Source organism: Typopeltis vanoorti, chromosome 20, assembly GCF_054136105.1.
Source record: "Typopeltis vanoorti isolate ZY-2024b chromosome 20, IOZ_Tvanoo_1.0, whole genome shotgun sequence".
NCBI classification, from domain to species: domain Eukaryota; kingdom Metazoa; phylum Arthropoda; class Arachnida; order Uropygi; family Thelyphonidae; genus Typopeltis; species Typopeltis vanoorti.
Window position 1 is genome coordinate 108,660,939 of NC_143568.1, and position 15,893 is coordinate 108,676,831.

The 15,893-nt window shown below is 41.7% G+C and overlaps 2 protein-coding genes across 2 annotated transcripts in view; one reads left to right on the forward strand and one right to left on the reverse strand.

Annotated features, from left to right (window-relative positions):
• Window positions 1-11,826, reverse strand: part of LOC150095781 (uncharacterized) — a 28,824-nt gene extending 16,998 nt beyond the window's left edge. The window contains exon 1 of the mRNA XM_090410445.1: window positions 10,945-11,826. Coding sequence (XP_090266571.1) covers window positions 10,945-11,792 — 848 coding nt within the window. The 5' untranslated portion in view covers window positions 11,793-11,826. The remainder of the gene's footprint in view (window positions 1-10,944) is intronic.
• The window catches only part of Aldh7A1 (aldehyde dehydrogenase 7 family member A1), a 453,020-nt gene that overhangs the window by 200,003 nt on the left and 237,124 nt on the right, over window positions 1-15,893 (forward strand). The gene's annotated exons all lie outside the window — the stretch shown is intronic.

The following is a 15,893-nucleotide window of genomic DNA, read 5'->3' on the forward strand; positions in this document are numbered from 1 at the left end:
AATGTAAACAGAACACAATATAAATGCAAGTTTTCGTTTTTTCCATTTAAAATGAGAGATGATTCTTCTGAATCTGCGTAGTATCAGAAAATGTCCAACACTCCTCTTCTCATTGCTTTCAAGATTGAAAACATTTGAATCCTATTAAGCATGCGAAGAAGTTATTTATATTTCATTTTTCTATCGAAGTCAGATTTTCATTTTCTCGCAGGTGACCTTCCTTTGATGCACCCGCTTTGCCGGAGGCCTCAAATGCCAGGAAACCCTCCCCTACTGAAGAAATGAAGTTTCATTTCTCCAGTAGGGGAGGGTTCCTGGTTATAAAAAAATAAATAAAAAGCAGCCTCAGCCCCACTATCACAAACAACTTATTATTTCGTGGGTGACTCCCACCCATACGAAAGGGTATTTGCGAACCTTAGTAGCGTGGGTGGGCTAAGGATTTTTTTTCTATTTTTATCAAGTTTTATTTCAAACGTTTTTAAGCCCCTTGAGGCCTCCAAAAAGCGGTGCGGTGGTCTCACACCGGGCGATGAACTTCATCTCCCACCCCCCCAAAAAAAGCACAAACATCCTTGCCAGGACTTGAACCCACAGCCTGTTAGTCGGAAGGTGAATGCGCCAACCACTCGGTCAAGCAGGCTGACCTTTATTCTTCTCCTGCTCTGGCTAATACGGTTTTTCAGATAATACAATCTAACTAGCATCTGGATTGAGGGTCGTTAACCTTCCCCTTTCAATCTTGACTGTATTGTCGTACTAGGAATCTCTCGTAGATGAGATTTTCCTCCACAATTTCGGCGGATCTGTCCTTTTTCATATTATGAAGTGTACTGCCTGCAGGTAAAGGTAAACGATACTCTCTCTCTCTCTCTCTCTCTCACACACACACACACACACACACACACACACACACACACACACACACACACACACACACACACTTTACAGGGGGGTTTATACGAGGGGGACTGAAAAGTTCTGATAAACACCTAGAACCAAATTGATATGAAAGCAACTGATACAACCACAAGAAATAAAAAATCCAAATTATTACAATGCGATGAAACGTCGGGGTTTTACGTGAGGCAATATCAGTTGCTTGGATATCCTTTTTGTTCCAGGAGTTTATCAGAACTTTTCAGTTTCCTCCCCCCCTCTCGTATATAAAAGTCGTTCGAGATTCATTTTAAATACAAATCTTTCATACTTAAACGTAAGAAGAGCTCTTATAGGAATGAATTACTAACCATGCAACTGCAAACTTGACAATCATTTCTAGACATTTTTATTATTTGGCTTGAAATGTGAACAGGACGCCTTTCATCGGGTATTGAAACTTACTATTTTATATGCTCAAAAATGAAACGCACAAAAACATTAGAAGAAGGGGGGGGGTGCATTTTTTTCCGTCATATTTTCGTCAAACAAACGTCATCGTTTTTTTTTTCGTAAAGCTCAATCTTACGAAAAAGGCGACACGCAGAATTTCGCTCCGTTGAGTACACAAATGCGCATCTATTAGTTTTTTGTTAAGTTGAGGTCGGGCTGCGAAAGTGTGACCCAACCGCCTTTTCTTAAAATGCCGCCAGAGGACATTTAATATCCTTCGCTAATTGACATTTTCTAGTGCGTGCGTACAAGCACAGAATCTCTCCCCGCCAATTCTCAGGAACCCCTCACTGTAGGGAATGACCAGGAAACAATCGTTGCCACGAAGACCTCCACCCCCCGAGTTATGCTTGGCTGGAGCATTTTGAACATTTCAGTCGAGTTCAAGCGAGCCCTCGGTCCAAGTGTGGACAAGATCTCCCATTCAGCGCCCATATTTGTCTCGCGTTTTCGAGAGATCTGTCGTGACCTTTTTCATCGAAGGCTGAACACACTCCTGCTACGGAGAGAGAAAGATACGATCTCCTGGATCCTTCCTTCTCCTATAAAAGAAATCGAGTGGGAAGTGAGATCGTTAAAGCTCGTTCCAGGTGATAAATTGCTTTTTTACTACTCACAAACCTGTTTCTAATTATTCTGTCCATGCAGAGGAGTTAATTCAGATCTAACTTCTAGTCAGCCGCGGTATTACGTCACTAACGAACGCACCAGTTTCTAATAAAGAGATGGGGACAGAGCGATAAAAGGAACAGCCTTTCCAAGTGGCTACTGTAAAGAGGTTTTCTTACAGATCGCAGAGAAGAACGATGAAAGCGCAACTTCATTTTCTCTTATAAGCTTCCATTATGTTTTTCCTCGCGAGTGTTCCGCTCCTGGCCAGCATTCCGCCATCTCCAATAAGAATCCCCAAAGTTAGGGCAGAGCATACCTCAACTTACCATAACAAACCCGGTTATGTGACGCCAAAGAATTCTCCTCGCCTTCGGTGTGTGTGTGTGTGCACACACTCGCGCACGCACATGCACAAAAAAAGCGACAGGGGGAAGGTTTATGTTCGTACCACTCTCACCCGCAGCGAACTTTCTAAATAAAGTTGTCACAATGACGAACGACAAGGCCAATAGCAACCTTGAAGAATCGGAGGAAGCCGGAATATCCCGTCTTACTCGGCTCGTGGCTTAACGGAGCCCTTTACATCTTTTATTCGATCGGGGCTTTGTCGAGGGGAAAGACGCATTGTGCCAAAGGGACCGTCAGGGGTTGAGGGCATCGAATAATAGAGCCGTACACGCCGCTAAACTGAAGTTGAGCATCACTTGACTGAACCAGGCCACCGCGTCATCCGCGACGTTTCTTTCTGTCGTCTCGAGATGTGTCCGAGCGAAAAATATTGTTATCGCGATCCCATCCCATCTCAGCAGTCAAATATCGGCTGTCAACAGATCTTTATTTCTCATTTACAAAAGCTCCCCCTTCTGCCTCGCGCGTCCGGGGAACCCTCCGAACAAGAAACGAACAAAAAGAAACACATTCCTAACGGGACAGCGAACACGAGCTGTGAAATGCCAAAGAGGAGAGTAAAGCGAGACGGTAATTAATGCCCCACTTCCAGAATGGGTTTTATTAATACTGGAAACGAGTTTCGTCTTTCTGATTTTCTTTAGAAAGACGGGGACTTCGGACTCATCGCTCAGTAGCTCCTCTTTCGTTCAGATGCTGAATGCGAAACCTGTAGAGTCGTTTCAGATGTTCAAAGTTTCGAGCTGAGATCACGCGCAAAAAAAAGTTCCTCTAATAAAGACGCCCAATCTGAACAAATTCGAGTGCAATTCAGAGAAGCGTCCATCTAAAAGTCGTCGATCAGCCGAACATTTTGTGACGAGTGCATTTTTCGCTTCCCGCCTGCAAAAGATTTAGGAAAAGTTTAACGCATTTGTACTGTGGGCGGGCTAAGGATTTTTCCCCCATTTGGTATCGGAGAGGGAAATTGTCCCGTGAAGGGACAGTTTCCCTTGCTCCACGGTTCAAGATTTGCGCACCTTGGCCAGCTGTAGTAAACATTTTGCTGTTCCTGGACTTCGGGTCGCAGCTCTTCGATGAAAATTCAAGGCACGCAGTCGCCCACGTGTCGGGGGAAACGCTTGATGCGATGGCTGGTGCCTTTCCGAGCACAAATCCCCCGGGAAGGGATCGGAGTGGGAGAAGCGAGCATCCTAAAGCGAACGGTGCTGATTCCTGCTAGTCGGTGTTTTAGGCCTTCAGGGTCGTGTGTCACCTGTACGCTTCCGTTGCTTCGACTGCCTGGGAATGCTTGACTGCTGCGTGTCGTTTCTGGCTGTTTGGAATGATCAGCGAAGCAGCTAAGCGTACAGGACCAGCGGATATCTCCGTAAACTTCTTCTGGCGAGCTGGCCTGTTTACGGTGAAAAATCCAACTTTGAGGGAGGAAGAAACCTCCCTGAAATAACTCCCCGTATGAGACCGACTAATCATCTTCAGATGGAAAGCTGGTCTAAAGGTCCAAATCGAGACACACAGAGAGAGAAATTGCATTTTCCTTTGTTTATGAATTCCTGATGATTTCGGTACAGAAGCAGCCGCCATTGACTCCCAAGGCATGGGTGAAACGCTCCAACCAATTTCAAGCAATGCAGTTAATTGGAACGTTTAACCACGTCTTATGTAGAAGCCAATTTTTATTCGATACTTCTGAAGGGATTAGTAAAAACCAAGGACTTTTACTAAGTGCCACACGGAAATCGCTTGTTAAATCTTTTACCATCGCAGGCTTCAACTTCGCTAACAATCGCCAACCCAGCAATGCATGCCGCGCGATTCCACGTCTATTTGTTACCAGGAATTTATTTCTTTTTCTTGTAACGTTTTTCAGCGTTTAGTCAACTCTGTTATCTATTTGTGTATTTTTTATGTTATTAAGCCCTTATGAAGCCCCCAATTCTTTTCATGATGAGGGTTTCTCGAGCGTCATAGGCGGGATTCGAAACTAGGCTTTTCAACCAAACTGCTCCTTCGAAACCAGCAGAGGTACAGAGACTCCGATGAAACATCAGCAGCAACAACAACATTTCTTTTCACAATCTATTCAAAAGGCACTTGGGAAACAAACAAACGAAAACTAGGATATGCAACACCTGTCTTCGTATGTTCAGTTGCGTCATATCTGCCATGGTTTTTGTTTTATTCAATGGAAAACCGGATTACGATTCCAGCTTGTAACTGATTGGCTACTTTAAATGGGCATATTTTTACGTCAAGAAAGAATGAATCCCGAAACAGGCGATGTTAGGCTCCACGAACACAAGACGAATAGAAATGTTGAAAGCTTTCACGAAGATAATCGATTGTCACGACCTCTTTTGTTTCTTTTAAGAAATAACTCCTATTAATATTTCGAGTCTTTTTGGCTAGGGGAAGGGTAAAAGATAATCCTTTACGTACTTCGTTTTATATGGTAGCAGGCCGCCTTAATTTTCAATTACAGGAGGGGGCCCTCCAATTAGCTTTGCCCCATATTGTTATTCATAGAGAGCCAACAGTTCCGCACTGAATGCGAAGACTCAATATTTTGGCACTATTAGAGAGGCTATCATTTTCTCTATTACGGGGAGAGAAAGTGCCCTTGCAGACCGGGCTAAGCCCCGCGAGCTGTAGGTTGGGCGCATGCGATGTAGCGCGCTATGAGCTAACGCCTTATTTATTACGCAGTTGAGCTTCAGTTTGACGCACATGAAGAATTGGCGTTTTAACTAATTAGCCAGGTGCTTACCACGCCTTGTGGTTTTTACGAATACAACAAGAAGGTGTAACTTACATGCACTGTCGTTGCCAGGCTATTTTGCACCCCAGGCAAAGTTTACAAGTGGGCCCCTTATTTCACAAGTTGGATATTTTTTAAAATGAAATTTGAAATATAAAAAATAAAAATTATTTTGGCATGCTCATTAATAATATACAATATGTATAATATATGAAAACCAAATTTTAATTTTTCTTGCCTTCAATTTTGCAAAATTTTGAAAGTTTTGCGCCGCTTCGTGGCTTGCGCCTTAGGTGGTTGCCTAGTTTGCCTAAATGGTAACGACGGCCCTGCTTACATGACACGTGGAAATCGTAAAACAATAGAATCGACACGGGAAATCCCACTTTTAACATTACGAGATACGATCGAAAAATTCTATCCGCCAGGTGTCACTACTGTATCAGCACACAAGCCTTCCTCTGGAAATGGGTAAATAGATCACATGCTATTTATTTTTTGGTTGTAGCTTGCGGTGAAAAAATAATACCTTGTAAAGCGTGGGACTGGATTGTCGCCTTAGATTGTTTCATTAAAATGGCTGACTTCAGTGAACTACATCTGTGCTTCAAGTTCGGCTTCGAATTCAAGAAAAGCATCACAAACCCTCAGTACGTGAATACTTGCCTTCAGAGAGGAAACAGCAGAATTGAAAGATGTGATTGGTTTTCCAAATTCAAAAATGGGGTCACGGTTTTTAAGGATTTCTTTAAACCATTAATGAGCGTTTGCGAAACGAATGGGCTCCCAAGAGTAAGACATCCATGCAGATGAAAGTCCAAGAACATCAAAGGTGTTGGAGACGTTCGATGAAAAACGAACCAACAAATGGTACACCGTATATCGCTTTCTTTCCACCATGACAATACACCTGCTCACTGTGCAAGGACATGTGGCTGAAAGCGGCAGAGCTGATGTTACTATTCCACTCACCAGTGGAACCGTGAGTGTTTGGGGGTTTTTTTTAGTTTAAAACTTCTGAAGTTGGCCGAATAGAAGGAAGAGTTGCTGACATCAGCACGGTTCAAATAGCAGGGAAAATCGCACGCCGTACTCGTTGAGTGAAAATACAAATAGTGGCAATGTTTTCGACAATCGCGTGAATGCTGGGATCCGCTGTGTCAAGTCATGGGGAAGGCAAGGAATAGCAAGAGAAGAAAAAAATCAAACCATCAGGAATTTTTTAATCGCCCTTCGTATGACTCTGGAAGGGAATTTAAAAGAAAAGCGCTTTGATCAATTAGAAAACAAAAACAAGATTTGGAAACGATATTGGAATTCTCCAAAGGTCTTATCCGGGACTAAAATGCAGTATTTTCAGTACACTTGCGGGCGTTTTCCTCTTGAGGGTAATAAACGGTTGCCCCTAAGAGAAAGGGCATTTAGTTTTGTTAAGATCCCAACGAATCGTCGACTTAAAATTTCTTCTAAAACAGCAGAGAGAAGTGATTGTGGAGTTGCTCATTACATCACCCAAGTTCCATCTTAGAAAAATGGACCACTTTTCGCGAATAATTCACTTTCAGTACGAGATCAAAAACTGCAAAAGAAAAATCCACAGTAAATTTTCTTCTCAATAGTCGAAAGTCGTAAACTCTGTAAAGTCCCAATAGCCGTAAAATTGTATCACCGTATGTTGATGGATTATGATGGCTTTAAAAAGTTCCATGTTTGGTGTTTCCGGGGATCTCTTAAGTCTTAGCGCACTCACGGTGCTAATATCTCATCTTTAAAACCTTCAGTATATGTGCAATTACATCCATACAATAAACCAATCATAATTTCAGCACTTCTCTGAGGGTCTCCCAAGTTTTAATGGCTCGTTTGATACTGATTTTATTTAAATTCTCGGAAATCTCAATGCATTGTATATTGAATAGCCGGAAGAGAATGTGACATGTCGAATTCAAGCTGACAACAGAAGTTACAGACAGACAGACAGACAGGAGGGATTCTAAAGGAGACCATAAAGAAATCATAGCGAAATCATTGCTTGGATCTTCAGATAACAAAAGTATTCGCATGAATTTTTGGAATTCCAATACAAATTAAGGTTTGAAATAAATAACACGATTAATAAGAAATCGATGTAAACTTTATAATTAATCAAGAAATGGCTTAATTTCTTGGCCCCTGAAGTAGAAACAGATATTTCACGGGTATTTGGCCCCGCATCTTGTGTCCATTTTGGCGACAACACTTTCATCTATAACGAAACCTCTCAGACCCTTTTTTTGGAGAAGTTTGATTTCTTTTAATTCATACAAATGTTCTTACCATAGGAGCGAGCGACGAATAGAATTATTTGCAAACAAACTGTAAATGGCCTCGGGAATTAACAAAGTCCGCAGCTTTGAGAGAGAAAAGAAATAAAAAAAATAAAAAAAGGATCGCACAGCGGAGAAAAAAATCAAAACACAAAAATGAGAATTTTCAAGTCGGTTTTAGGAGATTCCGTAGTTGAATGCGTCATGAAAATAATCGAGCGACTATTACATAAAAATACTTCAAGAACTGCATTAATATACTAGCTGAACCCTGGAGTTCTTTCCCTGGTCGCAAGGGGCGCGTATACTGACTTGCTATCGTTAGGTGTTGTATCACTTCATTCTGAGTGGTATCCACTCTCCAACTAACAGGCTCTGGGTTCGAATCCCGCTACGAGCGTGGATGTTTGTGATTCCTACTAACTCCACATGGAAAGGGAATCTACCACTTCTAGCAAAAGGCTCCACTCCCATAATCCTTTGTGGGTACGGAAGTAACCATACGGCATCCAGTGACACCAAATGTGAACAACTAAAGTCACGAGCGAGTCGTCTGTTTGGGTGTCGCCCTTCGAGTTGACTACTTTCGTATAAACGCGTTTTAATTAGGACCTTCATAAATGTGCCGTGTCTGCTAATAGTGGAAATTTCAGTCCATTTACACAAATGAATATTCAGTTGCCAAATTAGATGTGACCAGATGAGGATTCATAACTGTTCAGTGCGCGATAGTCCAGATTAGCTGAACGCTGCGAAATTCAGTTAATGAATTTCGCAACGTTCAACTAATCTGGAATAATAATGAAATGAAAAGAATAGGGAACCCTAAGTTTGAGACCAAAGGAGGAGAGAGCTTATTAACCCAGTGATGCCAGGCTCGTTGGCGAACAGATTTCAATGATCTCTAAAAAACGGTAATTTTAAGACATCACAAAAACTTTGAAAAATCACTGCTTGAGATTAAATATTCGGATTGCAAAGATCGCTGCGCTGTCAAAGTAGATTAAATGAAAATAACATTAGCAACAGCAGTGATTGGAGCACCAAAATCATCAAAAATCTTTTCGCATTTCCCTAAAGGACCTTTCATTTCTAAGCGGTGAGAGTTAAGTGGCAACGCCCTAACTAGTTCGAGACAAGTCTGCTTTTGACGTTTCTCGGAAGTGCTCGTGAAAGATGCACACTTATTTCCTCGCTATTTACACGAAGCACACTCGCAGAAAGTATCTTTGCACCGAGGAATCCCTTCGTCTGGTCGAGCAAAACGTGTGGTTACACCATCTTCGATGATGTCGTTCATAAAAATTGTATCAATGCACGATGCGTTCTTTTTTGATTGGGGAGGGGGGGTACATATCGTCAAAGGGCCGGAAATTTTCGTATTATTAGCAGACACGGCACAAAGAATGGTACATTTTTGTGCCATTCTTTGCTATTAAAATGTGACGTCCTTTTGTTTGCATACAAAATAGGAAGTTTCTGGCCTCGAAATTAGAAGAAAATCGCCAGCAAAGGTTGCTCGATTGGTAGAACCTCTACTACTAATGACGCACCCAAAAAGTTAAGCAAGTTTGAGCGCGGTTAGTAGTTGGAAGGGGTGGATGCCGTGGGCGCACTCTCCCTCGATGAGTCTTTGGACTCCCTGGAGGTGTCACATAATAATAATAAATGTGCGTCGTTCTTTCTTGAAGACACTTGGAAGAGATGTACTGAAGTTTGGTGGAAGGTGCTTCGTTTCCAAGGAGTCCAGATTGATTTTTAAGTGGCAGATACTTAATCTAATCAAGTCTCTTATATATATGTGTCATCTGAAGCACATATATTTTTTTAAATGATTTTTTCGATGCCTATTCTCTTTAAGTCGCTCTACCGCTTTACATTAGCACTGCTCACCCATTCATCAATAGTAGCAATATCAAGTGCCTTCAAGTACTCTATCAATCAATTTTTTAATGACTATCAGCTTAGCCGACCTACTGCCTATTTACGTATTTAATCTTCACTAAAAATTGCACCTAAATAGCTGAAATGTTTTACTGGTTCTGTGCACTCTCCCTTCAGGATACGCTGTTGATGTTTTCAATGTTTCTGTCTGTTTTCAAAGTCCTTGTCTTATTGTTGAATTTCATACCACGATAGGAGTTCAAAGAAAGACTCCTAAAATTCTTCAATTTGTCATTGTAGAGAAACAGAAGATGCCAGCCCACATCATTTCGTATTCGAATAATTAAATTTGAAACTTAAAGTTTTGAAATTTCTTTTTGGTCTCTGATGAGAACTACAATCAGAAACGGTTGTCGGGCCAATGAACCTTAATCCACCAAGTACTAATTCAAGAGGAACAGACGGCTCCTGGGCATAGTTCGTGTCCTTGATGAGTCTGAGATGAGTAAGCAATACTTACTCATCTCAGATACCGACGACTGCATCTCATAAGCTCTTGGGTCAACACTGAAACTTTTTAAGTTTCGAATTCAATTATTTGGTTATGAAACTTGCAGAAGAACGAGCTGGGTTCAGGCCAAATAGACAAGATCAGATTTTCACTTGACGACGAATAGTTGAGAAATGATGGGAATATGACGAGGATATCTACATAAGTTTAGCAATTACAGTATATGAGGTAAATGGAAAATAATACAGAGCAATCCATGGTTTATATTTAAATTGTCAGTCAACAGTTAAAACTGAAGGAAATACAGGAAGACGGTTTGAATTAAAATCGGGGGGGGGGGGGGGGTAAGACAAGAAAGTACATTATCCCCTCTGTTATTCGTCATCTATATGGATCACCTTTTGGAAGAGAGCGACATCAGGCCTGATATTAGAATTGGAGATATCAAACGTAGCTCTTTGCCGATGATGTTGCACTCCTAAACACATCTAGTGCAAGTCTCCAAGGTTCTCTAACTAAATTGAATAACATCTGTAACAAATTAGACATGAAATTCACAATGAAAAGACCAAAACTAAGTCAAAACTAATCGAAAATGAAAATACGCCAGAAAAAAGAAAACTTCACGCAAATTTTCAATGGAGAACCTTTCGAACAAGTGAAATATTTCAAGTATTTAAGCACAGTTTTTAGTGAAGATGGCAAATTAAATATGGAAACATACAACAGAATTAGTAAAGCTGGTATGGTGGGAAACCAGCTGAATAAATGCCAAGATGTTAGGAAGTCCAATTGTGAATTATTAACTTGTGAATTATTGTGAATTGTGAATTACTAACAATGTAAAGTGAATCGTGTCATGGTGACCTGAACCCTCCTCGAGGGTGCACATCAGGAAACTATCGCACTTTAAGGAGCTTTTTTTTTTTTCGTTTCAGTCAGCCGAGAGAAGTTTGGCAGCAACTGTTGCCGTTGCGTCCATTAGAAGAGTTAAGTTTCACGCACGCGGATTCATTGGCGAAATATTTTCATGCACCGAAGTGGATTGACGGAATCAAAGGGGAGTTTCTTACCTTTCGTCGCAGTCGCAGTGGCTGATGGTGTGGAACCTGTAGTTGAAGAAGTTGTACTTGTGGATGAACCCCTCCACGGTGTGCGGACAGTGGTCGTGATCCCGACAGCAGCGGTCAGCGGCCGCGTTGTAACCCAGCTCGTTGAATTTCCGAGCGGAGCTTCCGGAGCCACACCAGTTGGTGCCGGGGTAGAGGAACAAATCCCGCTTCATTCGCTTCAGGAAACCGACCGAGAAGCCGTGACTCTGATGACGAATCGCTGCTCGGACGCGACGGTGCAGGTCGTGACACTGACTTCTCAGATTTCGGTAGTCGGTGAGGAGCGCCAGATCGGCCGTCAGCTTGCCGACATTCCTGCGGGGCAGCAGTTGAAAAGTGGAGTTCGTGTCAACGTCGCCCGTGCAACACGAGACCGGCGGTGGTTCAGAACTGTTGGCGGCTTTGTGTTTGGACCCGTGCGAACAAGTGCCTCGTTCGCCGAAGCTGCGGAGGAATGTGGTTACGGTGTGAGCATCCCGCAGGTACTCGCAGTCCCGTAACTCCCATCCGGAGTCGTAGATGAGTTGGATGAAGTGTCGGCCGTCGGTGACCTGTCGAAGGACGAGCCCCTGTCGTTTTTCGACGTTGTTAATCCCGTCTTCGCTGCCGTCCGACGCCTCGATTTCGACGGCCGTTTCGATCGCCGTCACCCGACCCCAGTGAACCCGTCTCTCGACTTCCCCGTCGGAGAGGTGCCGCGTGCATACGAAATTAGGTTCGTTCTCCGTCCAGTGACGCTTCCTGGCGTGGATACTGCCCGCTACTAACAAGACCGCCACAAGAAGCTCGCATCCACGTGCAGCGTTCATCGTGGCATCCCTAGTGACGCACAAGATGTCCTCCGTGCATGTACGGTCAACTCTTCTCTCCTCGCAGCGACGGCGCTTTCTGCCGTTATAAGCCGAGGTCCGCACCTTCCACTCGGACACCCCCACTGAGCGCCACGAAGTGTCGAATGAACGCACGCGAGCCCTAAGGGACGACGTCTACGGCCTGGAGGCTGGGTGGTCGAGGTCATCGGCTGTATCCACCAAACACGCCGATGGGGGGCGCTAGTGAGGTGCACACTTTTCCCGGCTGTAACAAAAAAAAAAAAAAAAAAAAAAAAAGGAGGGGAAAAAAAAAACCGCGACCGGGATCTCGCTGTGTTTTTCTCGTGCCTTCGACGCTCTGATTGGGTATTGGGACTCACGTGATGCCATCGAAGCCAAAAGAGCCCGTCTGAGCCGCTGCCGGCTACAGAGTCGGGTTAGTTATTGGGTTTGTGCGAGAGGACCTCTTCAAAGAAGCGCTGGCGATGACCACTTCCTTGACGGAGAGCAGGAAACTTTTCCACTTGGTCCGATCGAGTAACTTTTAAACAAATGTTTTTTCCTAAGATGTTGAGCGTATTGGTGGGTTTGCTGCTCTGTTAAGTCACCCCTTTATCAAAGGGGAGAGGCGTAGGAAGAAAGATCTGTATTTATAAGCTGCACGTTGGTTTTAAATCGCTAAGCATTGATCTGTTCCTAGAAGCAACGTTCTCTCTTTCAGAATTTTTTTTTTTTTTTTTTTTACAAAATTTCAGTTTAGTCCGCAGTTAGTTTTCGTTTTCCATTTTCATCAGCCCACCCACCATCTTGTCCGAACAGCGATTGCATTTTTCCTTCTTCTGTTTACGTTGAGTTTCTTTGAAAACCAATCGCTTCAATCATTCTGCGAAGGGAATTAAAAATGCCCCAAATTTTCCAGTGCGAACGCGAATATTTGCGAAGACATTTCAGGAGAGAACGAAAAGTGATTGTCGCTTTTGTTTTTGCATTTTCGGGCAGACTTCCGGCTAATTATCGAAATGGCAACCCCACGTGCTTTTCGTTTCTCAAAAGACGCAACTTTGATATTTCCCAGAATTCCAAGTGCTGATTCCTGCTCGTGAGCAAGCGACAATTTAAATTTGCCTCGAAAATGAAGAAAAATTTACGAACCAAATTCGGAAATGTAAGAGTGGAAAGGAAATGCACGAATGAGCAGAGCGAGGAAAACAAAGATGCGGTGGGTGAACTCGAACCCACAAGATTCAAATCCTTTTTTTTTTTTGTAAATTATATTTGACAATAAACAGCTGGCTTTTTAAGCGCTTGAATCCTAATTTGACCACCTAATCCGCCCCACCCTTATTTATTCGTGTTTTGAAATTATTTTCCCGTCTCGTGCAGCGAATGTCAGTGATTAATGAGGGAGTCGAAATCGATGCCGTCCGCAGTGACAAATCCGAATATACGAAGGGGTGCGCATCTCATTCTTAGCCTTCATAGCCACTACAACTTTTTAGGTCGATTTAGTTTCATCCGGGACCTGTTCTTCTCTACTGACTCCCTCGCGTGTCCGTTTCTTTTAATTAATAAGGTTTAATTTAATTTAACTTAATTAATTACGCTCCGTAATAACTCCAAGACGTGTTCTTGGGGATAATTTTCTACTTTTCTGCTTCTGATTTCTTTTGTTTGTATCGACTCTGGAACAAGGTAGTCAGCAGGTGGTAAACCCAGTAGTAGGGTTGCCACCCATAGCCCGAGGGCATGCATTTCTACATCGTGTTTTCCGTTAGTGGTATTTGGGTTGATGCCGCCAATATTCGTCTCCTCGTTTGTAAAGGAACGAGGGCGGAAGACGAGGTTAGCATTGGAGTGGGAGAGGCCACCTATTATGCTCTGCCACCCCTAACACGCTCAACTCGCAACGGATGCCTAAATTTTGTAAAGGGCGATAAATGCGACATTTGCTTAGCCTGTCACTGTACTAGAGAATGCGTTTTCTATTTTTTTTTTTAATTTTTCAAGATAATGCGGCAATATTTTAAACTTCTTTAAAATATTATTTTCTGTTAAGTTTAACAACGCCAATAATAATAATAATAATAATAATAATAATAATAATAATAATAATAATAATAATTTTTATTATTACATATTGTTTACATATACATACTTGATTACATATTTTCTTTAAAAAAATCAATCCTGTTAATTATGAAAATTATGATTACATATTTACAACAGGTCTAATCCTGTTTTTTTTTTTTTCGTGACAATGAAATTCGTACTGATTTTTTTCTTTGTTTTCTTTTTTTTCCCTATATAATGTATTAATAATGATAATACAGCATTTATTCATTTAATAATGAGTTATATTTACAATTTTGATTTTTTAGTATATTTAAGCGCTGTAACTACAGCACGCACGATACGACAACTTAGAATGTCTTGATGCGTCGCTGAACTGGAAGCCTGAACGAATATATTGTTTAATTAAGTTTGTGTGGTATTTTGGGTGCGTGTTTCTTGTTCGTAGTATGTCCTTAGAGCTCTTTTCAGGCTATTGTAGTTTGTAAGGTTTCTGTATTCAAAAGGTAATTTGCTTATCATGTCTGGGGTGTAGAAGTTTCGCGTGGCCTTTCCGTAGTGATTATTGTATTTATATGTGATATAATTAGTAGTCTGAGGTCTTGTTATACGGTATGTATTTCTAACTGTCCTGTAGTTGGCATCGAAATAATGTTTTAGCAAAGCTGCATAGTAACATAAATGTTTTGCTGTCAGTATTTTGGGTTCTGACATTGCAATGTTTATAAGGTCGTGATTTTCTCTTTGTTCCCAAAAGATCGGTTTTATCATTTTGTACTGTAGCGACATTAATCTATTTAATTTGTAGGGTGCACAGGAAGCATACGTTGTTATAGCGTATCTTAGTATATTTTGGCATAGTGCTTTGTATATTAGTGTTTTTAGGCATATGGGAACTATGTCTTTTAACCTGTAGAGTTTGCCACTTATTGTTCGGAGTTTGTTGTGTAGATGGTTTATGTGGTTATTCCAGTTCATATCTGCATCGAGGTAAATTCCAAGGTATCGTATCGTTTCAACCTGAGTGATTGTAGTGGTTTTGCTGTGTGTTTTTTGTGTTGGAGAGTGCATGTTGGATGGTTATATATTTGTTATCAACTGGTCGAGTCAGTGGATTTCTGATTATCATTAATTTTGTCTTTTCTGAGTTTAGGTGTATGGAGTTTTTCGTGAGCCAGTCTATGATCAGATTTATATCATGTTGCATATTTGTTTGGGCTATGCTTGCGTTATTATGGATAGATATTATTGCTGTATCGTCTGCGTATTGGAATATCTTACCTTTGAGTGGTAACTGATTAATATCGTGCGTGTAAATGTTGAATAGAGTTGGGGAGAGTACAGCTCCCTGTGGCACTCCACAGGTTACTGGTAGCTCTCTGCTTCGGTTTGACCCGATACGTGTGATATGCTTTCTATTTCGGAGACAGTTTGTAAACCACCTGTGCAGAGGCCCGTCTATTCCAACGTCCCTCAGCTTTTCTAACAAGGTTTGATGCATGAGTGTATCGAATGCTTTAGTAGGATCAATAGAGACTTCCATGGCAATTTTGTTTTTGTCTAAGTCGGTATTAATTACGTCTGTAAAGTCTTCCAAGAGAGATGTTGTTCCCTTATTTTTCTGAAAACCATATTGTGTTTTGGGGATAATATGAAAGATCTCAGTGTATGCTGTGAGTATCTTCAGTATGACCCGCTCCATAATTTGATTGATAACTGGCAATGTTGCTATGGGTCTGTAATTGCTGATTAAATTTCTTTTTCCTTGTTTGTATATGAGTGTAATTATGGCGGTCTTTAGCATACTTGGTATCTTGTCCTGTTTTAAATATTTTATTTATTAATTTTAGTAGGATAGGATTTAAACTAGTTGCATGCTGCATTATATCTTTAGGTCTGATACCATCAATTCGTGGGCCCTTGTTTGGTTTGATTTGATGTATTGCAGAGAGAAGTTCTTCTTCTTTTATGGTTGGGAACCATAATGTCTGTTTTGATTGTGGTCCAAGTGGAGGGTCTCGTTTTGAG